The sequence below is a fragment of the Coregonus clupeaformis genome, chromosome 35 (assembly GCF_020615455.1).
Source record: "Coregonus clupeaformis isolate EN_2021a chromosome 35, ASM2061545v1, whole genome shotgun sequence".
NCBI lineage: Eukaryota > Metazoa > Chordata > Actinopteri > Salmoniformes > Salmonidae > Coregonus > Coregonus clupeaformis.
This window is the reverse complement of record NC_059226.1, coordinates 9,977,462-10,005,381: the sequence shown is the minus strand read 5'-3', so window position 1 is coordinate 10,005,381 and position 27,920 is coordinate 9,977,462. Positions and strand designations below refer to the sequence as shown.

Here is a 27,920-nt window from a genome sequence, read left to right as displayed (position 1 = left end):
AAATAAAAAACTGATATCACATTTGCATAAGTATTCAGACCCTTTACTCAGTACTTTGTTGAAGTACCTTTGGCAGCGATTACAGCCTCAAGATTGGCACACCTGTATTTGGGGAGTTTCTCCCATTCTTCTCTGCAGATCCTCTCAAGCTCTGTCAGGTTGAATGGGGAGCATTCTTCAGGTCTCTCCAGAGATGTTCGATCGGGTTCAAGTCCGGGTTCTGGCTGGGCCGCTCAAGGACATTCAGAGACTTGTCCCGAAGCCACTCCTGCATTGTCTTGGCTGTGTGCTTAGGGTCGTTGTCCTGTTAGAAGGTGAACCTTCGCCCCAGTCTGAGGTCCTGAGCATTCTGGAGCAGGTTTTCATCAAGGATCTCTGTACTTTTCTCCGTTCATCTTTCCCTCGATCCTGACTAGTCTCCCAGTCCCTGCCGCTGAAAAACATTCCCACAGCATGATGCTGCCACCATGCTTCACCGTAGGGATGGTGTCAGGTTTCCTCCAGATGTGACGCTTGGCATTCAGGCCCAAGAGTTCAATCTTGGTTTCATCAGACCAGAGAATCTTGTTTCTCATGGTCTGAGAGTCTTTTAGGTGCCTTTTGGCAAACTCCAAGCAGGCTGTCATGTGTCTTTTTACTGAGGAGTGGCTTCCGTTTGGGCACTTTACCATAAAGGCCTGATTGGTGGAGTGCTGCAGAGATGGTTGTCCTTCTGGAAGGTTCTCCCATCTCCACAGAGGAACTCAGGAACTCTGTCAGTGACCATCGGGTTCTTGGTCACCTCCCTGACCAAGGCCCTTCTCCCCCTGTTGCTCAGTTTGGCCGGGCGGCCAGCTCTAGGTAGAGTCTTGGTGGTTCCAAACTTCTTCCATTTAAGAATGATGGAGGCCACTGTGTTCTTGGGGACCTTCAATGCTGCAGAATTGTTTTGGTACCCTTCCCCAGATCTGTGCCTCGACACAATCCTGTCTCGGAGCTCTACGGACAATTACTTCGGCCTCATGGCTTGGTTTTTGCTCTGACATGCACTGTCAACTGTGGGACCTTTATATAGACAGGTGTGTGTGCCTTTCCAAATCATGTCCAATCAATTGAATTTACCACCGGTGGACTCCAATCAAGTTGTAGAAACATCTCAAGGATGACCAATGGAAACAGGATGCACCTGAGCTCAGTTTTGAGTCTCATAGCAACGGGTCTGAATACTTATGTAAATAAGGTATTCATTTTTTATTTGTAATAATTAGCAAACATTTCTAAAAACCTGTTTTCGCTTTGTCATTATGGGGTATTGTGTGTAGATTGATGATACATTAAAAAAAATCAATTTTAGATTAAGGCTGTAACATAACAAAATGTGGAAAAAGGGAAGGGGTCTGAATACTTTCCGAATGCACTGTAAGTGTTTCCTAGGGGACCCTATAATCTTTGGCTACATACTGCTATAGCTAAGAGAAACATATTCATTCTTCGTGTATTGCTTTTTGATTTAGAAGATACAGTTGCACAAACAACATGCTAATTTAGGTCTACACAGTCACTGGTATTATCAGGCTGTATAGCTAGTTATGTTTGCTCTGACTCAGTACATTGATTAAGTAGCTAGCTAGCCAGCTAACTAGCGATTCTCATTATAGGCTAACACAATTTAGGCCCAACTTGCTAATAAAAGACAAACTAGCCGTTTGCAGATGTAAGAAACACAAACTAAAAGTGTAATTATGGAAAGCTAGTGGATTTATATTAAGAAGCAAAGTGAACAGCATCGTTGTCATCAACATTGTTGCATGTGCTGCATTGACCATGCAGACTGAAGGCAAGTGTCTTGTGGTTGAACAACAACAAATGCGCTCCTTGAGTGACAGGGGTAGGTGCTAGGTCTGTGTGGATAGCGGCAAGTGGAGAGAGATGACTCAAGTAGGGGAGTTAACTATAAAAATGGACGTTACACACGGCGTATCACATTTAACAAACTAAACATTCAAATACCGTTATAGAAGGTAAAGTAAAAGCCCAAACCGGTCCGTGCATCAATACCGGTATATGGTATACCGCCCAGCCCTACTTGCCTCTGTCTCCTTCTCTCTCTCTCCCTCTTTATTGTTGTGTCTGTGTACACACTACTGCGGTGTCTGTGTCAACGTTGCCATGGCGTCTGGCTGTGTAAATGTTGCTGTGGTGTTTGTGTTCTCACGGCTGTGTGTGTGTGGGTTGTCTCTGACAGGATGAGGCTGTGGAGAGATGCTCTGTCCCAGAGGTCCCCAAAGAACACTGTGGTCAGAGGATCATGGTCAAGTGTCTGTCCCTCAAGTGAGTATCCATCTGTCTGTCTGTCCTTATCGTTCCTAAAATTATCCTTGTTGGTCACTCTTTCGCTTATACCCTTTTCACACTAAGGAAAAGTGCTTAGCCACGGTTGAAGTCGGCACAATAGTGTGAAAAGGGTTTTGGTCACTTCATTTATTCATTTATAAATCATATTTCTTTCTCATCCAAACACACATTGTGCTTTTTGTACCCCCTACAGATTTGAAATAGAAATTGAGCCAATATTTGGGACTCTTGCTCTCTATGATGTCAAGGAAAAGAAAAAGGTACCCATGAGTTTTCTAGAAATGTTTAGACTGTATATATTTTTGAATGATCATATGCTAATGTCATGCTGAGCTCATGCTTTTGACTGATTAAATTATTCTAGCACTCACTATGCCTCGAAGGTCTTGTGCTTTAAATCTCAGAGTCAAAACGTAATTAATATCCCTTGACATACATTTCCTCATCTCCTCCCTCCCTTCCCCCCTTCCCTCTCATTTCCCTCCTCCCTTTCCTCTCACCCTCCCTCCCTCGCTCAGATCTCAGAGGACTTCCACTTTGACCTGAATTCAGATCAGATGAAGGGCTTGCTGCGTCCCCACACGCCCCACGCAGCCATCTCCACCCTGGCCCGCTCAGCCATCTTCTCTATCACGTACCCTTCAGCAGACATCTTCCTGGTCATCAAGGTACTGGACATATGGCCACCAGGGGGGGGACATACAGAGAGTCCAGAGAAGGATCTACGTCACATTACAAACTACTGACTTTCTGTAGGACTTTTTCTTGGTCTGGTCAGGAGAAAACCCTAGTCCTGTCCATATGAACATTTAGAGATTAAATCTAACACTCTTCCAGTGCCTATATGGGACCACACTTTTCAGTGTGAAATTAACACTTTGCTTAGTGTAATGCCTTATTTGCATATTTCCCAGTGTGCCTTGCCTCTCGAGTGAATTGTAGAGTTACATTTACATACATTTACATTTACATTTTAGTCATTTAGCAGACGCTCTTATCCAGAGCGACTTACAGTTAGTGAGTGCATACATTTTTCATACTGGCCCCCCGTGGGAACAGTTTAGTTACCACCCATTACTTTATTTGTTAGTGACAGAGACATGGCTGTTGCATTCATTCATTTTCAGTCCTGTAGCCTTCACCAAGTGAGATCCCAAGCGAATATGTTATCATTAAAATGTAATTATTTAAGACAATACAATACATATTTCATAAGCCTTATTTTGAGGGCCTAGTTTTACCCTAATACAGTGGCCTGCAACTCATGGTTTACATGTCACATCAGGCCTGCAAGTCATATATATTTTGTAAGATATACACTATCAGTCAAAAGTTTCGACACACCTACTCATTCAAAGGTCTTTCTTTATTTTTAAATTTTTTTACATTGTAGAATAATAGTGAAGACATCAAAACTATGAAATAACACATATGGAATCATGTAGTAACCAAAAAAGTGTTAAACAAATCTAAATATAGTTGAGATTTTAGATTCTTCAAAGTAGCCACCCTTTGCCTTGATTACAGCTTTGCAGAGGATAAGTTAGAGTTACCAGCCTCAGAAATTGCAGCCCAAATAAATGCTTCACAGAGTTCAAGTAACAGACACATCTCAACATCAACTGTTCAGAGGGGACTGTGTGAATCAGGCCTTCATGGTCGAATTGCTGCAAAGAAACCACTACTAAAGGACACCAATAAGAAGAAGAGACCTGCTTGGGCCAAGAAACACAAGCAATTGTTTTGGTACCCTTCCCCAGATCTGTGCCTCAACACAATCCTGTCTCGGAGCTCTACGGACAATTCCTTCGACCTCATGGCTTGTTTTTTTCTCTGAAATGCACTGTCAACTGTGGGACCTTTCTATAGACAGGTGTGTGCCTTTCCAAATCATGTCCAATCAATTGAATTTACAACAGGTGGATTCCAATCAAGTTGTAGAAATATCTCAAGAATTATCAATGGAAACAGGATGCACCTGAGCTACATTTTTAGTCTCATAGCAAAGGGTCTGAATACTTATGTAAATAAGGTATTTATTTTTTCACTTTGTCGTTATGTGGTATTGTGTGTAGATTGATGAGGAACATGTTTTATTTAATCCATTTTAGAATAAGGCTGTAACGTAACAAAATGTGGAAAAAGGGAAGGGGTCTGAATACTTTTTCACTGTAACTTACCTATCATATTAATATCATTTTCTGACTCCAATAGGATTCCCTCAAGATTGCTCTGATGTCGAAAAGATTTCAAATCAAAACTTTTAAGTTGCATGTATTTGAAAATATCTACATTGGTCAGTCTAAAATTGCTTTTTTAATTCTGTAATGGAAATAAATGTATTTCCTATTACCAAGTCCTTTAGGGTTTCTATGCCTTTAGTTCTCCATGTCAAATCAAATCAAATCAAATCAAATTTTATTGGTCACATGCGCCGAATACAACAGGTGCAGACATTACAGTGAAATGCTTACTTACAGCCCTTTACAGACCAATTTATCTGTCAATTCTGAAATGCCATGGAAGGATTTGATTCATAGGGTTGTGTTTTTAAGGAGTGATATTGGTTCTTGTAGAATCTGTTTCATTTTCTTCTATATTGTTATAGTGTTCTTAACTATGAAGTTGTTAAAGATGCTCTATGCAGAAATTGGTCTTCCATTTCCTGGTTGCAAAAATTCAAATAGTTTGTGGCAAAACAAGCAAGTATAGTGTAGAGAATCATTCTACCATCTAAACCGCTGTGAAATATATTTTCCATAACCAAAAATATTGCATTTTCAGCTGTTTTGAAGCTTACGTAAAAAAAGTTTCAGAATGTAGCTTTAATGTTCTTAGCTTTATCCTTTGAAAATAGACACATGGAAAGATTCTGGGGATGAGCATGCGCGTCTTCAATATGTACCCATTGTTCCTCTTTAGTGCATTTAACTATATGTCACAAGTAGAAGCCTTGGGTGGAGAGTTGATACAATTCCAAGTCTGGAAGGGTAAAACCACCCTCAGACTTAGTAAGATGTAAAAGTTTCCTTTTTATTTGCAAGTCAAATTATGCTGGCTTGCAAAGTGATTGGAATCCAGCCGGAGTGGGGATATCCAACATTTTTTATTTTTTTTCACCCGCAACCTGCATTCAGAATGACTGCCATGGTCAGGAGGACTAAGATGTGAGCCTACCTAAACCATCTAAACTAGAACAACCATTTCAGCAACGGGTGCAATAAGTCCAACTAACAGATTGGATTAGTTTAGAACAATGTATGTTATTTATCTTTGTGTAGCATAAGACTAATTAATCATTCAATTGAAACAAACAACATTGAAACAAACAATTCAAATAATCAACCTACAATAGAACACTGGTTATTAACACCAACACTGGTTATTAACACCAACACTGGTTATTAACACCAACACTGGTTATTAACACCAACACTGAGGTTCTTATGTAACACAGAAAAATCTACACAAGGTAACACTGGCCAATTTACTGTGTAAACTGCATTTGAGCAGACCATCCCAGACAAATCAGTGGAATATCCTTCAGCCACCAGAATGATTAATGCCAAGTGTCTTTGCAATACCTTATCATGGCTGCTATATATAACTTATTTACTTTAGATAAAGTTATGTGAGCTTTGCCACATAGGTGACAGTGAAGTGCAATGACCTATTTGTCTTTAACTAGTGAATGTGAAATTAGTTATTCTGAAGATGCATCCAATATTTGCATTTCATATATTGCTTTAGAAATGTGTGCATGCACCATTTGCAAAAATGGTCAAGTCAGCAATGTTCACTGTTACCCACGTGTCTTGTCTGTATGTACATGTGTTGTGTGTGTGTGTGTTTCAGCTGGAGAAAGTCCTTCAGCAGGGAGACATAGGGGAATCCTGTGAACCCTACATGGTCATGAAAGAGTCAGACTCATCAAAGGTAACAGTAAGTTCATAGTATCTATCTTCTGTTGGTCTTTTCTCTGCATGTGTAACATGTGTGCATGGGGTCATGCACATGGGACTCTGTCCAGCTGGGTAGCAATCAGCATTTCTCAATTCAGCCTAGTCAGACAACTGCAATATTTGCAATTCCCTATTCTGAAGATCAATGTCCAACAAACTCTAAAACATTATATAAATATTACAGTATCACCTTGCTAAGGCCTTTTCTCAAGGCCCTTGATAGAACAAGCTCCCATCCAGGTTTACAGTCCCCGCCAGTCAGTCTGTGTCTCTCTGTTTAGCACAAGGAGAAGCTGGAGAAGCTACGTCTGCAGGCGGAGACGTCGTGTAGCAGGCTGGGGAGGTACAGGATGCCCTTCGCCTGGACGGCCATCCACCTGGTCAACATCGTCAGCAGTGTGGGGGGGCTGGAGCGCTCTGACCCCGACTCTGACTCTGGTACTTATGACCTCTGACCTCTACCAAACGCCCCCTGGTTTAATCAATGTTAGGATGTCAAGCGCACACACATACACATATTCTCTCTTAATATACACATGGAAATACATGTTTGAATTCCTTACATCAGTCACACTCAACCACTTTTCTTGTTGAATAATGGATGTAACAAAAGTGTCATCATTATTTCATAATAAGTATGTAATCATTGTTATTTAATATCTAAACGGATGACTTGTCTTTTTGTCAGAGCGGAAAGGCCATGGAACATGGAACGAGAGAAAGAAGAAAGGGTTTGAGCGGATGAGTGTAGGAGAGGACATGTGTAACTTTGCCACCTTCCGTCCAGCCACTCTCACAGTCACCAACTTCTTCAAACAGGTCAGTCAGAATGTGTTTGTGCTACCCAGGTGCCTATCATAAGTATTCACCCCTCCTGGATTTTTTGTTGTTGTTGTTGTTGCGTTACAAAGTGGGATTGATATGTTGTTATAAATCTTTACAAAGTAATACATATAAATAAAAGGCCTTGGTTATGTAAGTATTCACCCCCTTCGTTATGGCAAGCCTAAATCATTTCAGGAGTAAAAATGTGCTTAACAAATCATATAATAAGTTGCATGGACTCACTCTGTGTGCAATAATAGGGGTTAACATGATTTTTGAATGACTACCTCATCTCTGTACCCCACACATACAATTATCTGTAAGGCCCCTTAGTCGCGTAGTGAATTTCAAGCACAGATTCAACCACAAACACCAGGGAGCATTTCCAATACCTCGCAAAGAAGGATGGGTAAAAAACAAACAAAAAAACACACTGAATATCCCTTTGAGCATAGTGAAGTTGTTAATTACACTTTGGAGGGTGTATCAATACACCCAGTCACTATAAAGATACAGGCATCCTTCCTAACTGAGTTGCCGGAGAGGAAGGAAACCACTCAGGGTTTTCACCATGAGGCCAATTGTGATTTTAAAACAGTTAGAGTTTGCCAAAATCTTGTACTATCCCTTTAAATCTCCTAGAAAATGTATGGCAAGACTTGAAAAAAGTGCTGTCTAGCAATGATCAACATTCAATTGGACAGAGCTTGAAGAAATTGGAAAATAATAATGGGCAAGTATTGCACAATCCAAATGTGCAAAGCTCTTAGCTCTTACTCAAAAAGACTCACAGCTGTAATCGCTGCCAAAGGTGTTTCTAACATGTATTGACTCGGGGGTGAATACTGATTTAATCAAGATATATTTTTCATAAAATCGTTAATTAAATGTATTTGAATCTCACTTTGTAACAATAAAATGTGAAGAGATCCAAGTGGTATGAATACTTGTTATAGGCACTGTAACCTGTCTCAGTGTGATTTTTAGTCTGTGTGCCAATATACTATGATCTCTGTGTATCTGTAGGAGGGGGACAGGCTAAGTGATGAAGACCTCTACAAATTTCTGGCTGACATGCGCAGACCGACCTCTGTCCTACGCAGACTGAGACCTGTCACAGGTACCTACGACAGTACCTCCTCAGCACACACATATACAGTTGAAGTCTGAAGTTTACATACACCTTAGCCAAATACATTTAAACTACATTTTTAGGTCAGTTAGGATCACCACTTTATTTTAAGAATGTGAAATGTCAGAATAATAGTAGAGAGAATGATTTATTTCAGCTTTTATTTCTTTCATCACATTCCCAGTGGGTCAGAAGTTTACATACACTCAATTAGTATTTGGTATCATTGTCTTTAAATTGTTTAACTTGGGTCAAACGTTTCGGGTAGCCTTCCACAAGCTTCCCACAATAAGTTGGGTGAATTTTGGCCCATTCCTCCTGACAGAGCTGGTGTAACTGAGTCAGGTTTGTAGGCCTCCTTGCTCGCACACGCTTTTTCAGTTCTGCCCACAAATGTTCTATATAATTGAGGTCAGGGCTTTGTGATGGCCACTCCAATACCTTGACTTTGTTGTCCTTAAGCCATTTTGCCACAACTTTGGAAGTATGCTTGGGGTCATTGTCCATTTAGAAGACCCATTTGCGACCAAGCTTTAACTTCCTGAATGATGTCTTGAGATGTTGCTTCAATATATCCACATAATTTTCCTTCCTCATGATGCCATCTATTTTGTGAAGTGCACCAGTCCCTCATGCATCAAAGCACCCCCACAGCATGATGCTGCCACCCCCGTGCTTCATGTTTGGGATGGTGTTCTTCGGCTTGCAAGTCGCCCCCTTTTTCCTCCAAACATAATGATGGTCATTATGGCCAAACAGTTCTATTTTTGTTTCATCAGACCAGAGTACATTTCTCCAAAAAGTACGATCTTTGTCCCCATGTGCAGTTGCAAACCGTAGTCTGTCTTTTTTATGGCGATTTTGGAGCAGTTGCTTCTTCCTTGCTGAGCTGCCGTTCAGATTATGTTGATATAGGACCTGTTTTACTGTGGATGTAGATACTTTTGTACCTGTTTCCTCCAGCATCTTCACAAGGTCCTTTGCTGTTGTTCTGGGATTGATTTGCACTTTTCGCACCAAAGTACGTTCATCTCTGGGAGACAGAACACGTCTCCTTCATGAGCAGTAGGACGGCTGCGTGGTCCCATGGTGTTTATACTTGTGTACTATTGTTTGTACAGATGAACGTGGTACCTTCAGGCGTTTGGAAATTGCTCCCAAGGATGAACCAGACTTGTGGGGGTCTACAATTTTTTTTCTGAGGTCTTGGCTGATTTCTTTTCATTTTCCCATAATGTCAAGCAAAGAGGCACTGAGTTTGAATGTAGGCCTTGAAATACATCCACAGGTACACCTCCAATTGACTCAAATGATGTCAATTAGCCTATCAGAAACTTCTAAAGCCATGACATCATTTTCTGGAATTTTCCAAGCTGTTTAAAGGCACAGTCAACTTAGTGTATGTAAACCTCTGACCCACTGGAATTGTCATACAGTGAATTATAAGTGAAATAATCTGTCTGTAAACAAAAACGAGTTTTAATGACTCCAACCTAAGTGTACGTAAACTTCCGACTTCAACTGTATGTTTATATATAATCACCTGCACAAATTCTATAGGCTGAATAGAGAATATATTTTACGTTCACAAGTGTAACATTGTTTTTCTCTCTTCCTGCTCCTTCTGTCCCTAGCCCAGTTGAAGATAGACATCTCTCCAGCCCCAGACTCTCCTCACTACTGCCTGTCTCCTGAGCTGCTCCATGTCAAGCCCTACCCTGACCTGAGGGTGCGCCCCACCAAGGAGGTGCTGGAGTTCCCCGCCCGCTACGTCTACACCCCTCACACCACCTACAGGTCAGTCTACATCCCTCACCCCACCTACAGGTCAGTCTACATCCCTCACCCCACCTACAGGTCAGTCTACACCCCTCACCCCACCTACAGGTCAGTCCACACACCTCACACGCCTCACACAACCTACAGGTCAGTCTACACGCCTCACACCACCTACAGGTCAGTCTACACGCCTCACACAACCTACAGGTCAGTCTACACCCCTCACCCCACCTATAGGTCAGTCTACACGCCTCACACCACCTACAGGTCAGTCTACACCCCTCACCCCACTTACAGGTCAGTCCACACGCCTCACACAACCTACAGGTCAGTCTACACCCCTCACCCCACCTATAGGTCAGTCTACACGCCTCACACCACCTACAGGTCAGTCTACACCCCTCACCCCACTTACAGGTCAGTCCACACGCCTCACACAACCTACAGGTCAGTCTACACCCCTCACCCCACCTATAGGTCAGTCTACACTCATCACACCACCTACAGGTCAGTCTACACCCCTCACACCACCTACAGGTCAGTCCACACGCCTCACACAACCTACAGGTCAGTCCACACGCCTCACACAACCTACAGGTCAGTCTACACCCCTCACACCACCTACAGGTCAGTCCACACACCTCACACGCCTCACACAACCTACAGGTCAGTCTACACCCCTCACCCCACCTACAGGTCAGTCTACACCCCTCACACCACCTACAGGTCAGTCCACACGCCTCACACAACCTACAGGTCAGTCTACACCCCTCACCCCACCTACAGGTCAGTCTACACCCCTCACACCACCTACAGGTCAGTCTACACCCCTCACCCCACCTACAGGTCAGTCTACACCCCTCACACCACCTACAGGTCAGTCCACACGCCTCACACCACCTACAGGTCAGTCTACACCCCTCACACCACCTACAGGTCAGTCTACACCCCTCACACCACCTACAGGTCAGTCTACACCCCTCACCCCACCTACAGGTCAGTCTACATCCCTCACCCCACCTACAGGTCAGTCTACACGCCTCACACCACCTACAGGTCAGTCTACATCCCTCACCCCACCTACAGGTCAGTCTACACCCCTCACACCACCTACAGGTCAGTCTACACCCCTCACACCACCTACAGGTCAGTCCACACGCCTCACACCACCTACAGGTCAGTCTACACGCCTCACACCACCTACAGGTCAGTCTACATCCCTCACCCCACCTACAGGTCAGTCTACACCCCTCACACCACCTACAGGTCAGTCCACACGCCTCACACCACCTACAGGTCAGTCTACATCCCTCACCCCACCTACAGGTCAGTCTACACCCCTCACACCACCTACAGGTCAGTCTACATCCCTCACCCCACCTACAGGTCAGTCTACACCCCTCACACCACCTACAGGTCAGTCCACACGCCTCACACCACCTACAGGTCAGTCTACATCCCTCACCCCACCTACAGGTCAGTCTACACCCCTCACCCCACCTACAGGTCAGTCTACACCCCTCACACCACCTACAGGTCAGTCTACACCCCTCACACCACCTACAGGTCAGTCCACACGCCTCACACCACCTACAGGTCAGTCTACACCCCTCACACCACCTACAGGTCAGTCTACACCCCTCACACCACCTACAGGTCAGTCCACACGCCTCACACCACCTACAGGTCAGTCTACATCCCTCACCCCACCTACAGGTCAGTCTACACCCCTCACACCACCTACAGGTCAGTCTACACCCCTCACACCACCTACAGGTCAGTCCACACGCCTCACACCACCTACAGGTCAGTCTACATCCCTCACCCCACCTACAGGTCAGTCTACACCCCTCACACCACCTACAGGTCAGTCCACACGCCTCACACCACCTACAGGTCAGTCTACATCCCTCACCCCACCTACAGGTCAGTCCACACGCCTCACACCACCTACAGGTCAGTCTACATCCCTCACCCCACCTACAGGTCAGTCTACATCCCTCACCCCACCTACAGGTCAGTCTACACCCATCACACCACCTACAGGTCAGTAGACTCTCATACACTGTCATAGATCATACATAGATTTTTATGTCATATGCTGCATAAACACCACAGCACAGAAATTATATTTTCATATTTTTATTTGCACACAATATACACAATATGACAGTAAGAATTAATTAGAATTAAAATAAAGAACAAGAAAATGTACAATAAAGTGCTTGTTTTAAACACAATTAAATGTATTCAGAAATATAATGCAGTGGTATAAATATATAACAAGTTATTGTAATTCAGTTTATTGGGTGGACATTTTTGTGATGTGTGAATGATACTTGTATGAGTAGACAGGGTACTGATGCACAGGGTGAAGTCAGGGAGTGTAGTAGCTACAGTAACTTGTGTTAAGATTCAGTGAAACCATCAGCTGATGTGACAAAGGACTGGCTATCTCCTGGCTTCACTCTGAAATAAAAACAAAGCAAACTTAGTCAAACACGGCGTCCATCACTACATCAATCATGGGCAGATTCTATTTAGCATTTTTCAAACTATGTTCAGCTATTATACCCACCAATTTCTGTAGCTTGGTCAACTGTTGGTTCTGACTCTCAATGCTCTGTTTTTGGAACTGGGTCCATGTTAGCAGGCCCTCCAGAACACTGGAGTGTTTTAACGCCCTATCCTGAAAACACACACATATGGATTTATTAATGGAATAGAACAGTTTGAGTGTGTTGGCATTGGATTGTTTGGCATAGTCTGTGTGTGATTGAGAAGTGTACCTTACCTTTAATTCCTGTATGCTGTTAGGGGGGTAGTTCTGTAGGTATGTCTCCAGGTTGGACACCTTAGTCCTAAACTCCCCCTCCTCCTGCTCCATCCGGGCCAGCTTACCCTTGGCCACCTCAGCCTCTGACTGCAGACCAGCCATCTGGCCCTTGGAAAAGAGCATCTGGCTTTAAATCCTCTCCCTCCCACTGATCTCAGACCAGCTGCCCAAACCGCCTTGGCCTCAATATACTGGCTGTCCAATGTCATTCTCACACACCCTCTGTTCTCAGAACATTAGGATCTATACTGAGTAAACAAAACAAATATGTACATGGCTTTGTGTTTGTGTTGAAAAGCTAGCCAGATAGTTGAGTGCTCAGGTTCATGGCAGTTATTGGCCCATTCAGCCAAATAGCCAATGGTGTCTGTTCAGCTGCTTTCCAATATCTGTTCAGCTGCTCTCTCTCCCTGTTGGAGCCCAGAGGAATAGAGCTTATCTGACTGAATGAGATTTCAGATTGTTTGCAAAGCAGGGTTATCTCTGTCTGCCGTGTCGCTCTATGGATTGAAAACCACAAATTGATCATCATTTTCAAAACACATCTACCAGTTGATGACAATGTCAGTTAGTTTGAGGTGTCTGACTGGGTGTGTTTTCACCAGTAAATGGATACATCTACTGTACACCTGACAGAGTATAGCTAAGGTGCATGAAGATCAAAATTCTACTGAAGAAAAAAACCTCTGCGCACTTAGATCTATGCACATTTCAGTAATATGTTTCCTCACCTGTATCAGTCCTAGCACCTGTCTCATCTGTCTTTCCTTCTCTGCGGCCTGGCCTGCCTCCTGGCCCAGCCTCTCCAACCCCTCCTCATGTCTCCTCAGCGACCTCTCGATCCGCGCAAACTTGGCATCGGTGCTCTCGTAGACGTGGTGTAGGGTCTCACTGAACTGCAGCACGCCGTACATCAGCACGTTCATGTCATCAATGGGGGCAGCCTGGTTGTTCTTCTGGGCCTTCCGGACTGGGCTGGCTGGGATCCCCGTTAAACACATGGCCATACACAGCAGGCAGAGTAATGTGGCCCTCATCCTGACCTGAGGACAGAGGCTATATAGAGAGACTCAAAATCCAGTGAGAATCGCCCAGTGCCCCTTCCTATGTCTGTTTGTCTTAAAGGATTGTTAAGAGTGTTACTCCGGGTTTAGTTTCTCAGCTGTATGTCTAAGTGCCTCAGGTCTGTAGTACCTTTTTCATCTCATATTGGATATCAGTAATGATACGTCTCTTTTATATTGGGTGTTCAAAATTACTGTAAAACATTAGCTCAGTCGTGGTCCAATCAGAGAGCAGCTCTGTGGCCTTAGTCAGGCTGACCTTGGCATTCATGCCAACCTCTGGAGTAACTCTGCCAGGCCTCCAGGTGTCAAATACACATGCCCTACATTAACATCAGCTGAGCCTCTGTCTGTCCTGGTAGATATGGACCAGGGCCCGGTTGTATAAAACATCTCAAGTTTAACTTTAAGTAATTTGCACAAAACATTTTAAGGTGAATTTCTCCCTTAAATTAAGTGAAAAAGTTAATGGTGCCCATGAGGTCCCTTAAGTGCTTCATTCAGTATGGATATCAATGTAAACAGCATTTGTGCAGGTGAATGTTTTCCTCTGCCCTGGTTGCAAAATGAAAACATCAACCAGCTGGCTAGGTGTATAGCTAGCTAGCTACTTAGCTAAACAATGGAAGGTGCACGATCAATGGCTACAAAGCCAGCTGGCTAGCTAGCTACCTACTCTGTAATTTAGCTTGAAGTAATAGAAACAAGTTGAGAAAAAAGTAACTAAAGTAAACGTGTTTTATTGTCTTCTGAATCAATTTGTTTCTCATGTCTTGAACGTAGAAGTTATATTTTGTGATCTCCCAAAATAAATGCTCTTTGACCTTCAGTCAGTGAATCAGGTCATCTCCATGGTAACCAGTCTTTTTCTGCCATACATGCCTTCAAACTACCGTAAAACCCCTTAAGTACCCTTAAGTATGCCCTTACCTAGGGAAAACGTTTGAGGGGCTCTATGCAACTCCCTTAAACAATTATTTTAGGTAAGGGGAAATTATTCCTTAAGGTAAATCCTTAAGAGAAACACTTAAGATATTTTATGCAACCTGGCCCAGTAGTACAGTATATTGGGCTGACCATCAGGCCATGACAAAATCATGTCACACTGCTCTGTGTTGTTTGTGAGTGTGTGGATACTAGATAGCTATAAACAATGTTCTTGATAAGTAAATTAAATTTGGGATTGGAATATACTGGTATGCTCTGAAGTTATCTTTCACATGTTTGACTTGGACAGGAGTTGAAGGTCACTCACACCCTGCTAGGTCACACATGCTTCCTCAAAACTTCCCATCCTTCTCACATTATAGGCCTATTTGTTAAGATTTCAACAGCTTTTTGATCTGCTATAAAACTGCTACAATTAACTAATACTACGCTCTAATTTAGGCTAGATATTCTGTTTTTGTGCCAGAAATGTGGTAAGTTGTCACATGCCAGATAGAATTGATTTGACCATGCATGCTCCCTGGCAAGAGATTTGTGGTGCGTGCGTTGGCAGGCAGCCGCAGCGTGTAGGCCAGCTGAGCTGAAACTAGAGTGTAATGACCCCTCAATGCCTTCCAGGTTGTATCAGGGAATTCAAGTTTTTCTTCTTTCTTCTCCCTCATCTTGTCCTCCTCCTCCTCTTCTCCACTTCCAGGAACCTGCTTTATATCTACCCCCAGAGCCTGAACTTCAGCAGTCGGCAGGGCTCAGTCAGGAACATTGCTGTCAAGGTGCAGTTCATGGCAGGAGAGGATCCCAGTCTGGCCATGCCGGTGAGTGATTGGCCTGCTTCACAAGTCCACCAATCACAAAACAGGAAACCTCTACAGAGTTGTAACACAGTGCTCTCAGGACAATGGCAATCCCCCTCACAAAGAAAAGCCTGAGGCAGTGAAATACGATGTGTCCCACAAGAATAGGTCACTCTACAAGAATGTATAGTGTGTTTAACTGAGTTGGGGGTAGGTAACCCTAGTCCCTGGTTTTTGGAAGCAGGCAACCTTTTTGATGGTTAAAACAAACTGAAGGAGGGATTTTACTGGTTAATTAACTTCCTGTCTGAAAGCTGTGGTGTTGTTCAGTCTCAGTGCAGTGGATTCTTAATCCGATTAGAGCCTTTATGACACACCCTAATCTAATCTGGGACCCTGGCAACAATGTCCTAATCCATTGAAGGAGCCCTGTGGAGACTAGACAACCATTGGACATATTCCCAGTCCATAAAATGTAAAAAATGGTCAAATTCAATTAATGATGTTTAGAAACCAGCTTATTATAAATTACCTAATTTGGAAGATTTCCAACTGTAATGCTAAAGAACCATAGGTTACATGTAATTTAGTATGACATGTTATTTACATAGTTAGCAGTTCTGAGAAGGATTCTGGTAAATTCCTTTATGGACATACAGTGGGGAAAAAAAGTATTTAGTCAGCCACCAATTGTGCAAGTTCTCCCACTTAAAAAGATGAGAGAGGCCTGTAATTTTCATCATAGGTACACGTCAACTATGACAGACAAAATGAGAAAAAAATTCCAGAAAATCACATTGTAGGATTTTTTATGAATTTATTTGCAAATTATGGTGGAAAATAAGTATTTGGTCAATAACAAAAGTTTCTCAATACTTTGTTATATACCCTTTGTTGGCAATGACACAGGTCAAACATTTTCTGTAAGTCTTCACAAGGTTTTCACACACTGTTGCTGGTATTTTGGCCCATTCCTCCATGCAGATCTCCTCTAGAGCAGTGATGTTTTGGGGCTGTCGCTGGGCAACACGGACTTTCAACTCCCCTCCAAAGATTTTCTATGGGGTTGAGATCTGGAGACTGGCTAGGCCACTCCAGGACCTTGAAATGCTTCTTACGAAGCCACTCCTTCGTTGCCCGGGCGGTGTGTTTGGGATCATTGTCATGCTGAAAGACCCAGCCACGTTTCATCTTCAATGCCCTTGCTGATGGAAGGAGGTTTTCACTCAAAATCTCATGATACATGGCCCCATTCATTCTTTCCTTTACACGGATCAGTCGTCCTGGTCCCTTTGCAGAAAAACAGCCCCAAAGCATGATGTTTCCACCCCCATGCTTCACAGTAGGTATGGTGTTCTTTGGATGCAATTCAGCATTCTTTGTCCTCCAACACGACGAGTTGAGTTTTGACCAAAAAGTTCTATTTTGGTTTCATCTGACCATATGACATTCTCCCAATCCTCTTCTGGATCATCCAAATGCACTCTAGCAAACTTCAGACGGGCCTGGACATGTACTGGCTTAAGCAGGGGGACACGTCTAGCACTGCAGGATTTGAGTCCCTGGTGGCGTAGTGTGTTACTGATGGTAGGCTTTGTTACTTTGGTCCCAGCTCTCTGCAGGTCATTCACTAGGTCCCCCCGTGTGGTTCTGGGATTTTTGCTCACCGTTCTTGTGATCATTTTGACCCCACGGGGTGAGATCTTGCGTGGAGCCCCAGATCGAGGGAGATTATCAGGGGTCTTGTATGTCTTCCATTTCCTAATAATTGCTCCCACAGTTGATTTCTTCAAACCAAGCTGCTTACCTATTGCATATTCAGTCTTCCCAGCCTGGTGCAGGTCTACAATTTTGTTTCTGGTGTCCTTTGACAGCTATTTGGTCTTGGCCATAGTGGAGTTTGGAGTGTGACTGTTTGAGGTTGTGGACAGGTGTCTTTTATACTGATAACAAGTTCAAACAGGTGCCATTAATACAGGTAACGAGTGGAGGACAAAGGAGCCTCTTAAATAAGAAGTTACAGGTCTGTGAGAGCCAGAAATCTTGCTTGTTTGTAGGTGACCAAATACTTATTTTCCACCATAATTTGCAAATAAATTCATAAAAAATCCTACAATGTGATTTTCTGGATTTTTTTTCCTCATTTTGTCTGTCATAGTTGACGTGTACCTATGATGAAAATTACAGGCCTCTCTCATCTTTTTAAGTGGGAGAACTTGCACAATTGGTGGCTCACTGAATACTTTTTTCCCCCACTGTACACTGAGTGTACAAAACATTAGGACATGACAGACTGACCAGGTGAAAGCTATGATCCCTTATTGATGTCAATTGTTAAGTCCACATCAATCAGTGTAGATGAAGGGGAGGAGACAGGTTCAAGAAGGATTTTTAAGCCTTGAGACAATTGTGACATGGATTGTGTATGTGTGCCATTCAGAAGGTGAATGGGCAAGACAAAATATTTAATTGCCTTTTGAACGGAGTATAGTAGTAGGTGCAACGCTGCTGGGTTTTTCACACTCAATAGTTTCCCTTGTGTATCAAGAATAGTCTGAGGGCAAAAGGGGGTGCAACTCATTATTAGGAAGGTGTTCCTAATGTTTTGTACACTCAGTGTAATAAAAACATGAGGTGCCAAATCACTGTGACGACGACATCTGCTGGTCAGGTTGAGAGACACAGAGCCCACTGCTCGTCAAGAAAGGGCATAGATCCAATGAAAGATGTCTCCTCTCGTCATAACAGGTGATCTTTGGGAAGTCCAGCTGTGCCGAGTTCTTTACAGAGGCTTATTCACCCGTCATCTACCATGACAAGTAAGAGCCCGTTCCGTTCCACACCTTTCCTATTACACTCCTCTCATTCTCTCATTATGTCTCTTTCTTCCTCTCCTTCCCCCTCTCATCTATCCATCTCTCTCTCCTCAGGTCTCCAGAGTTCTATGAGGAGGTGAAGATGAAGATTCCAGCCAACCTGACAGACAACCACCACCTCCTGTTCACCTTCTACCACATCAGCTGTCAGCCCAAACAGAACACGCCCCTGGAGACCCCTGTGGGATACACCGTGAGTACCCTTTACTAGGACCCGGAGGTTTTTTCACTCACCTGACCAGGGGAAACTATGGGACCCAAGTTAGGGTGCTGCCCTACCCATTACATACCTCAGTTACATGCTACTAATATTTAGGCCTTTGATACACTAACAATGATTAGCCGTGCTGTGTGTTTATGCATGTGTGATGTAATAATGTGCATTAAATTGTCTGTGTCCACAGTGGATTCCTCTGATGCAACATGGCCGCCTACGGACCGGTTCCTTCAGTCTGCCAGTCTCTGTTGAGAAACCACCAGCCAGCTACTCCGTCCTCACCCCTGACGTAAGTGTGTGCGTGTGTGAGCACATGCATGCTTAGTTCTCATGAACTCATTTGTTTGTATGCTTAGTCTGTGTTTGGCTGAGTTTTGATGTAGGTAATGTGTGTGTTTTGCAGGTGCAGCTCCCAGGCATGAAGTGGGTGGATAATCACAAGCAGGTGTTCAATGTAGAGGTGACAGCTGCCTCCTCAGTTCACACTCAGGTAACTCTCGCTCTCGCTCTCTCTCTCTCTTTATCTCTCACACACTTCTATCTTTCCTTAACTTCCTCTAATACTCAAGTCAATGTGATTGTAAATTCAATGAGCCCCCCCAATATGTGACTTTGTCTCTTAGGACCCCCACCTGGATAAGTTCTTCACCCTGTGTTACGTCCTGGAGGAGTACTCATTCCCGTTCCGTCTGAAGGACTGTATCATCAGTGAGGCCAATGTGGAGGGGGAGCTGAAGGCTAGCATGGCCGGCCTGCGGGGGGCGCTACTCGACACCTGCGTCCGCTTCCTCCACCAGCTGCTCTCCAAACTCATCCTGCTTATCGTCCACCCGCCCGTCATCGCAGGACAGATCGGTGAGTGACTTGGCGACTCTACAGTGGGCGGCCATCTTAGATTGACTCATCCGGTCATCTCCCTTTCAAGATCCTCATCTCTCCCACAGAAACTCTCCTGGTCAAATATTTCTCCAAGATCTAGGATTAATTTTTCAATGAATTTACGTCTACGCTTGATTGAGCTTGCCTTGTACAATGGAACAAATGGAACAGTCCCAAAAGTGCAAACCCAGGTGTGATCTCTGCCTCTTTTTCCCATTCCCATCTCTCAGTGAACCTGGGTCGTGCAGCGTTCGAGGCCATGTCCCTGCTGGTCAACCAGATCCATAAGAACCTGGAGGGGAACCAGGACCAGCACGGCAGGAACAACCTGCTGGCCTCCTACATCCACTACTGCTTCCACCTGCCCACCACCGAGCCTGCCATGCCCCCTACTGGTGAGGAATGGAACAGCAGACCCATGCTCAGGCACTAAAGAGTCACTATATCGCCACACCAGCTGTAATGATGTAGTCCCAATGCTTTCAAGGAAGAGTATTTTAGTCTATCCATGTCTCTGATGTGCTTGGGTGTGATTCATTTAACCTCGTGGGTGGAGAATTCTCACTCAACTACTAAAAAGAGCATAGGTGTGTCTTTTGGTAACAGTGCTCTCCTCTTCTCCCTGACCCAGGGGGTGCCACCCCGGCCTACGAGCTGCCCATCCAGTACGCCACGTTGTCCAGGGCAACGGCCCGCCCCAGCACCCTGCACTTGGCCCACTCCAAGAGCATCAGTAACTCCAACCCTGACCTGGCCAGCACCCCGACGTCACCTGACGAGGAGGTGCAGAGGATCATCGGCAGCAAGGTCAGTTCTATCTCCAATACAAATCAAATGGTATTGAATTGAATTCTCTCATTGGCTCCTTCCCGGTAATACAGCCATCTTAGACACTGCCTCTGTCCTTTCTAGGTACTGTAAATACAACCTGTTCTGTTTCTCCTCTAGTTGGAGAAGTAAAGGCACTATGTGATGAACTCCTGAATATGTTATCTGTGTGCTTATGATAGTGTTGCTGCCTCTTCCAGTCTAAACATAGACACTTTCTCAAATGGTGGTTAAATGGTTTTCTGGCTGTTTAAATGTATGCTGAATGTCTGTCCTATGTGTTTCCTGTGAATAAACATACAATCAGACTCCCCTCGTCCTCCTGTAGTGACACGCCAGTGTAGTATCTTGATGTGCAGGTCTGTGGTTGCAGAGATTCCTGTCTGTCTGTGCCAATGGTTGGTTGATTCCACTGCTGTTGTCAATTGTGCAATCTTGTGCTGTGCCTATGTCTGTCTGTCCCTCTGTGTTCTGTCCCTCGCTATTCCCCTCCTCCCCCTCCTCTCTCCCTCTCTTCCTGCCTTCTCCTCCCTCTCTAATTTCACCCTTGTCTCCACCCCTCCCTGATCCCCCCTCTCCGTCCCACTCTCCCTAACCTTCCTTCGCTCCCTCTCTCTCTGCCTCCCTCCCTCTCTCCCCCTGGCCTGTGGCTGCCTGTGTGTTGCTGTCTGTCGGTGCGGTGCGGTGTGGTGGTGGCTGATGTGATGTGATGTTCAGGGGATAGACCGCTCCCACTCCTGGGTAAACTCTGCTTATGCCCCCGGGGGCTCCAGAGCTGTGCTACGCCGGAACCCCAACTTCAGCTGTGAGCTCAAGCAGGTGCCAACAACCCTCCTTCCCTACCTTCAACTACCTACCCCTCCACCATGGGTGCCGGTTCATTCAGTAACGAGAATTGTTCAGAATGTTGCTGATAGAAATAAAATGACTAGAGCGGACATGATTCCCTATGAGACAATGACGTCTGTTCTACCCAATACATTTCTATCTGAACATTCTGTAACGTTTCGGCCTCCAGAACAAACCTCATGTTCACCCCATACCCAACAACACCCTCCTCGCTGCCCCTCCCTCCTCTACCCAACAACAACCTCCTCGCTGCCCCTCCCTCCTCTACCCAACAACAACCTCCTCGCTGCCCCTCCCTCCTCTACCCAACAACAACCTCCTCGCTGCCCCTCCCTCCTCTACTCATATGTGGCTGCTGAACTGTGTGTCTGTCTATGGTCCATTTTGTCAGCTGTCTGTCTGTCTGTCATTGGTTTGTTCCTTTTCACCTCCTTGGCTTAGCTGGGCTCGGCCTCGTTTTCATAATTATGCCTTTCATTAGGATCACTTTTCATCCTATCAGCTGCATGGAACACCATCTGAACATCAACTGACACTAACATCTGTTCTATCCAAGCTAGTCAATAAAGTCCAGGAAGACTATCCATCCATCACATTTCTTTATTTTTTCCACCTTACTCACTTCTGCTCTTTGTCCTCATCACTGTTTCCATCGCTCCGCTACTCTATCAGGCAAGTGATCGTGGCTGCAATCGCATGTCTGCCTTTGTGGACAGCACCACCTTCTGTTCAGCTCCAACAAGACAGATTGCCAAGAAGGTACCGTTGTCATACACTGTCTTAAACACTATATTAACACCCTTGTCCATCCTCATCCATTCTGTGTTTGTCAGTATGTGTAACACGCACTTGTGTAAAACACTCACACGGGTGTTTATCAGTTCATACTGTAAGTGTGTGTCTGTGTCTGTGTCTGTGTCTGTGTCTGTGTGTGTGTGAGAGAGAAGTAATTGTTTAATTCATCAGCTATTGAGTGTTGACACAGTCATCAAAGCCAGGTATGAGTAAAGTTTGTTATCTGGGATCTCCTACATTGCCTACATTGTAAGACCTGGCTATAGTACCATGTTCCTCTAATGCTATCTACAGGATGTATTATGTTAGTGTTCTACATTAACCCTGTTGTTAGCATAGTAGTAGCTTTTCTCACTGTGTGTTGTTTGTTGTGTGTTGTTTGTTTGCAGACAGACAGCCCTACCTTTTTATGAGAAATTTTATGGTAGTAGTGTTAGCTCAGTATTTTCACACGGTCACATTTTTACCTGGGTATTTCAGCTAGCTTTTCCTCCGTTAGCCTCTGTTGCTAACCGGGGTGTACTGCACTCTGCCTGTGTGTTTCTCTCTGTGACCCTGTGTGTGTTTACTTCCTGGTGTAGTTGCTCCATGAAGAGCTGGCTCTACAGTGGGTGGTGAGCACCAGCACAGTGAGGGAGGCAGCACTGCAACAGGCCTGGTTCTTCTTCCAACTCATGGTACGTATCTGAATAATAATGAGGCTGATGAGGGTTGCATCTGTATGGCATCTTTCGTGAGATCTTGACACTTTTTTTCTTTGTATTTACTCACTCGTCGTCATGACACAGGCCATTATGGATTTCCGTAAATCAAGAAACATTTGGTCAAATGTCTCCGTCAGAGAAAAGCGTAAAGGAATATGTTGTTTTACATAGCCAGTGTTCATTTGAAGAAGTAGATACAATCCATGATCCCTCTCCTCCTCTCCCAGACAAAGAGTATGTCCCACCACCTGTTCCTGTCCTCCCGACTAGACCTTCCCAGACGCCAGCGCTTCCCAGACCGCTTTGTGGATGACATCGCTGCTCTAGTGGGTGCTATCAGTGCTGATGTAGCAGGCCGATACCACAAGGTACAGTGGCCACATCCCAAGGGCCATTAGAACATAGGAGTCACATTTCCCTTTTTGGGGGAATACAAAGTATACCTTTACCTCCCGCTCCTCCATGTTTCTATGTCTTCTAAACTCTTCCCATATTCACTTTTCTCTAATCACTGACTATCTCTCCCTCCTCTCTCTCTCTCCCTCGCTCTCTCTCATTCTCCCTCTATCTCTCTCTCTATCTCTATCTCTCCCCCTCCTCTCTCTCTCTCTCTCTCTCTCTCTCTCTCTCTCTCTCTCTCTCTCTCTCTCTCTCTCTCTCTCTCTCTCTCTCTCTCTCTCTCTCTCTCTCTTCCCCCTCTCTCTCAGGATGTGGAGCTTGTGGAGAGGTTGAACAGCAGTCTGGCCTTCTTCCTGAATGACCTTCTGTCTCTCATGGACCGTGGCTTTGTCTTCAACCTCATCCGCTCCTACTACAAACAGGTACACACAAACACATACACACACATTAAACAGACACCCACTCACCCACTCTCAGACAGTGAGTGTCTGGTTCTACTACAAACATGCATACAGACAGTGTCACTATTCTGCCACAATACAAGCCAGTATTTAAACCCACTGTCAGTCATCAATGGAGTCATAACAAATTACAGACACACATTACATCATCTGCTTTTACTGCAACCAGTCCCAGAATATGTTGACAGTCTTACACATACAGTGGGGAAAAAAAGTATTTAGTCAGCCACCAATTGTGCAAGTTCTCCCACTTAAAAAGATGAGAGGCCTGTAATTTTCATCATAGGTACACGTCAACTATGACAGACAAAATGAGAAAAAAAAATCCAGAAAATCACATTGTAGGATTTTTTATGAATTTATTTGCAAATTATGGTGGAAAATAAGTATTTGGTCAATAACAAAAGTTTCTCAATACTTTGTTATATACCCTTTGTTGGCAATGACACAGGTCAAACGTTTTCTGTAAGTCTTCACAAGGTTTTCACACACTGTTGCTGGTATTTTGGCCCATTTCTCCATGCAGATCTCCTCTAGAGCAGTGATGTTTTGGGGCTGTCGCTGGGCAACACAGACTTTCAACTCCCTCCAAAGATTTTCTATGGGGTTGAGATCTGGAGACTGGCTAGGCCACTCCAGGACCTTGAAATGCTTCTTACGAAGCCACTCCTTCGTTGCCCGGGCGGTGTGTTTGGGATCATTGTCATGCTGAAAGACCCAGCCACGTTTCATCTTCAATGCCCTTGCTGATGGAAGGAGGTTTTCACTCAAAATCTCACGATACATGGCCCCATTCATTCTTTCCTTTACACGGATCAGTCGTCCTGGTCCCTTTGCAGAAAAACAGCCCCAAAGCATGATGTTTCCACCCCCATGCTTCACAGTAGGTATGGTGTTCTTTGGATGCAACTGAGCATTCTTTGTCCTCCAAACACGACGAGTTGAGTTTTTACCAAAAAGTTCTATTTTGGTTTCATCTGACCATATGACATTCTCTCAATCCTCTTCTGGATCATCCAAATGCACTCTAGCAAACTTCAGACAGGCCTGGACATGTACTGGCTTAAGCAGGGGGACACGTCTGACACTGCAGGATTTGAGTCCCTGGCGGTGTAGTGTGTTACTGATGGTAGGCTTTGTTACTTTGGTCCCAGCTCTCTGCAGGTCATTCACTAGGTCCCCCCGTCTGGGATTTTTTCTCACCGTTCTTGTGATCATTTTGATCCCACGGGGTGAGATCTTGCGTGGAGCCCCAGATCAAGGGAGATTATCAGTGGTCTTGTATGTCTTCTATTTCCTAATAATTGCTCCTACAGTTGATTTCTTCAAACCAAGCTGCTTACCTATTGCAGATTCAGTCTTCCCAGCCTGGTGCAGGTCTACAATTTTGTTTCTGGTGTCCTTTGACAGCTATTTGGTCTTGGCCATAGTGGAGTTTGGAGTGTGACTGTTTGAGGTTGTGGACAGGTGTCTTTTATACTGATAACAAGTTCAAACAGGTGCCATTAATACAGGTAACGAGTGGAGGACAGAGGAGCCTCTTAAAGAAGAAGTTACAGGTCTGTGAGAGCCAGAAATCTTGCTTGTTTGTAGGTGACCAAATACTTATTTTCCACCATAATTTGCAAATAAATTCATAAAAAATCCTACAATGTGATTTTCTGGATTTTTTTTTCTCAATTTGTCTGTCATAGTTGACGTGTACCTATGATGAAAATTACAGGCCTCTCTCATCTTTTTAAGTGGGAGAACTTGCACAATTGGTGGCTGACTAAATACTTTTTTCCCCACTGTAGCTATACCACCTGTCTCTCTCTCTCTCTCTCTGTGTGTGTGTGTGTGTCAGATTGCCAACAAGTTCCACACAGCCCAGAACCCCAGCTCTCTGACAGCTCTGAGAATGGACTTCACCCGCATCGTGTGCAGCCATGAGCACTACGTCACCCTCAACCTACCCTGCTCCACCCTCAGCCCCCCCGCCTCTCCCTCCCCCTCCACCTCCTCCACCACCTCCCAGGTAACTCCACTAGACTGGAGGCTCCATTCATTACTAGACAACACAATGATCTTGACCAAGGGCCAACTTTGTCATCCGCTGACATCTGTAGTAATGAATAGTTGAGGAGTGTATACTCTTAGCCACAAATTGACTGTCTCCCTTACTCTTGCTAGAAAGTCCTTCCTCTCCCTGCTACCATCCATCCATCTCCCTCTCTCTCCCTCCCTCTCTTAGGGTTCAGCGTTCTCCAGTATGCACCAGGACCAGGGCGTGGCCAGTATGTTTGAGCTCTCCGTCCCCTTCAGACAGCAACACTTCCTGTCTGGCCTGCTGCTGACTGAGCTATCCCTCATCCTGGAGCCTGATGGGGAGGGGTGAGGAGGCATTACAGTTTAGTCATTTAGCAGACGCTCTTATCCAGAGTGATTTACAGTTAGTGAGTGCATACATTTTCATACTGCCCCCCCATGGGAATCAAACCCACAACCCTGGCATTGCAAACGCCATGCTCTACCAACTGAGCTATACGGGGCCTCACACACACACACACACACACGCACGCAGACACACGCAGACACACACGGCACATACTCACTCATTCAGTCTTCCCCAGGGTGTTTTTCCTACATAAGAAGGCCATCAGTGCAGTCCACTCTCTGATGTGCAGTCATGATGCGGATCCTCGCTACACGGACCCCCAGGTGCGAGCCCACATCGCCCAGCTCTACCTGCCCCTCATCCCCATCGTGATGGACACCCTGCCCCAGCTCCATGACTTCACAGGTGAGAAGGACACACTGTAGGTCAGGGGTCGGCAACAGGCTACACGCGTGCCAAAAACGTCCCGCACGTTTTTTGGGGTTGTAAAAAAAGACTGTAAAATCACCAGGAATTCAGCAAACAATGTGTTTCATTTAGAAAATCTGTTCCCACGTATTCCCACAAAAGAAAAAAAAGGAGACATGTCTCAATGTACTCAAGGTATGAAATTATAGTTATTTTCAAATGCAACCTCTTTTTGGGCTTAGTTGTGGTCAATTTGCAGTGTATAAATTATTATAATTATGTTACGGCCACCCATCCGCTCCGACAAAAATTGTTCCCGTGGCTGACTCTAGTTGCCTACCCCTGCTGTAGGTTAACCAGCATCATCATCCTCTTCTCTGACCATGTTGCGTTGTGTTTAAATCCTCATTGGAGGTGGGAAATTGCATTGTAGTTAGTTATTCTGGCTTAGGTTGATAGAATCGACAGTGTCTTGTTCTTGTGTTTGTCAGACACCTCTCCCACTCGGGGCCGCCACGCCTCCGCTATGCAAGACGACGGGGACCCAGACAACGGAACCATCAGTCAGTCTGTCGCCATGGCGATCGCCGGCTCCCCGTTGCCGCATGCCAAAGCCCCCAACTTCACCATGCCCACGGTGGTGAGTAGTGACACAATCAGCCCCCTTCTGCTGTGTGGGAGCTTACTGCCTCAGGCTTTCATATCTCAGGCATTTTTAGTAATGCCAGTAAACCTGGTAACGATTGAACTTATTTTCCCCCTCCCACTGTTATTGAGATCCTTTGTAGTACACTTCATCACTAATCTACAGTACCAGCATGGGGCAAATCCACACCACCAGAGGGGGTACAACATGCCTTTCTTCTAATTACACCCTCCATACTGAACTACCTCTCGCTACCTGTAGATGGCTCACTGCTCATGAGCTCTTCTGACAGTCTTTCTCATCCAAATTGTTGGACTGTGACATTGTTGGACCGTGACATTGTTGGACCGTGACATTGTTGGACCGTGACATTGTTGGAACGTGACATTGTTGGAACGTGACATTGTTTTTGGAACGTGACATTGTTTTTGGAACGTGACATTGTTGTTGGAACGTGACGTTGTTGGAACGTGACATTGTTGTTGGACCGTGACATTGTTGTTGGAACGTGACATTGTTGGAACGTGACATTGTTGGAAAGTGACATTGTTGTTGGACCGTGACATTATTGTTGGAACGTGACATTGTTGTTGGAAGGTGACATTATTGTTGGAACGTGACATTGTTGTTGGAACGTGACATTGTTGTTGGAACGTGACATTGTTGGAACGTGACATTGTTGGAACGTGACATTGTTGTTGGAAGGTGACATTATTGTTGGAACGTGACATTGTTTTTAGAATGTGACATTGTTGTTGGAACGTGACATTGTTGTTGGAACGTGACATTGTTGTTGGATCGTGACATTGT

At 44.7% G+C, this 27,920-nt stretch overlaps 1 protein-coding gene across 7 annotated transcripts in view; it reads left to right on the top strand.

The window, feature by feature from the left end:
* LOC121550839 (dedicator of cytokinesis protein 7) overlaps positions 1–27,920 on the top strand; it is a 44,067-nt gene that overhangs the window by 7,095 nt on the left and 9,052 nt on the right. The window contains exons 6-30 of one of the 7 annotated variants that reach the window (XM_041863213.2): positions 2,225–2,310; positions 2,528–2,594; positions 2,853–3,002; positions 6,190–6,270; positions 6,578–6,734; positions 6,985–7,115; positions 8,148–8,241; positions 9,888–10,050; positions 15,575–15,692; positions 18,420–18,490; positions 18,602–18,740; positions 18,952–19,053; positions 19,168–19,254; positions 19,388–19,619; positions 19,874–20,038; positions 20,275–20,450; positions 21,189–21,290; positions 21,993–22,079; positions 22,697–22,792; positions 23,047–23,187; positions 23,527–23,640; positions 25,526–25,696; positions 25,913–26,052; positions 26,292–26,461; positions 26,956–27,104. In XM_041863213.2, the coding sequence (XP_041719147.2) occupies positions 2,225–2,310; positions 2,528–2,594; positions 2,853–3,002; positions 6,190–6,270; positions 6,578–6,734; positions 6,985–7,115; positions 8,148–8,241; positions 9,888–10,050; positions 15,575–15,692; positions 18,420–18,490; positions 18,602–18,740; positions 18,952–19,053; positions 19,168–19,254; positions 19,388–19,619; positions 19,874–20,038; positions 20,275–20,450; positions 21,189–21,290; positions 21,993–22,079; positions 22,697–22,792; positions 23,047–23,187; positions 23,527–23,640; positions 25,526–25,696; positions 25,913–26,052; positions 26,292–26,461; positions 26,956–27,104 (3,189 nt within the window). Of the gene's footprint in view, positions 1–2,224; positions 2,311–2,527; positions 2,595–2,852; positions 3,003–6,189; positions 6,277–6,577; positions 6,735–6,984; positions 7,116–8,147; positions 8,242–9,887; positions 10,051–10,980; positions 11,899–15,574; positions 15,693–18,419; positions 18,491–18,601; positions 18,741–18,951; positions 19,054–19,167; positions 19,255–19,387; positions 19,620–19,873; positions 20,039–20,274; positions 20,451–21,188; positions 21,291–21,992; positions 22,080–22,696; positions 22,793–23,046; positions 23,188–23,526; positions 23,641–25,525; positions 25,697–25,912; positions 26,053–26,291; positions 26,462–26,955; positions 27,105–27,920 lie in introns of those variants that run through there. The other 6 variants (XM_041863211.2, XM_041863216.2, XM_041863217.2 and 3 more) reach the window with 6 other exon arrangements.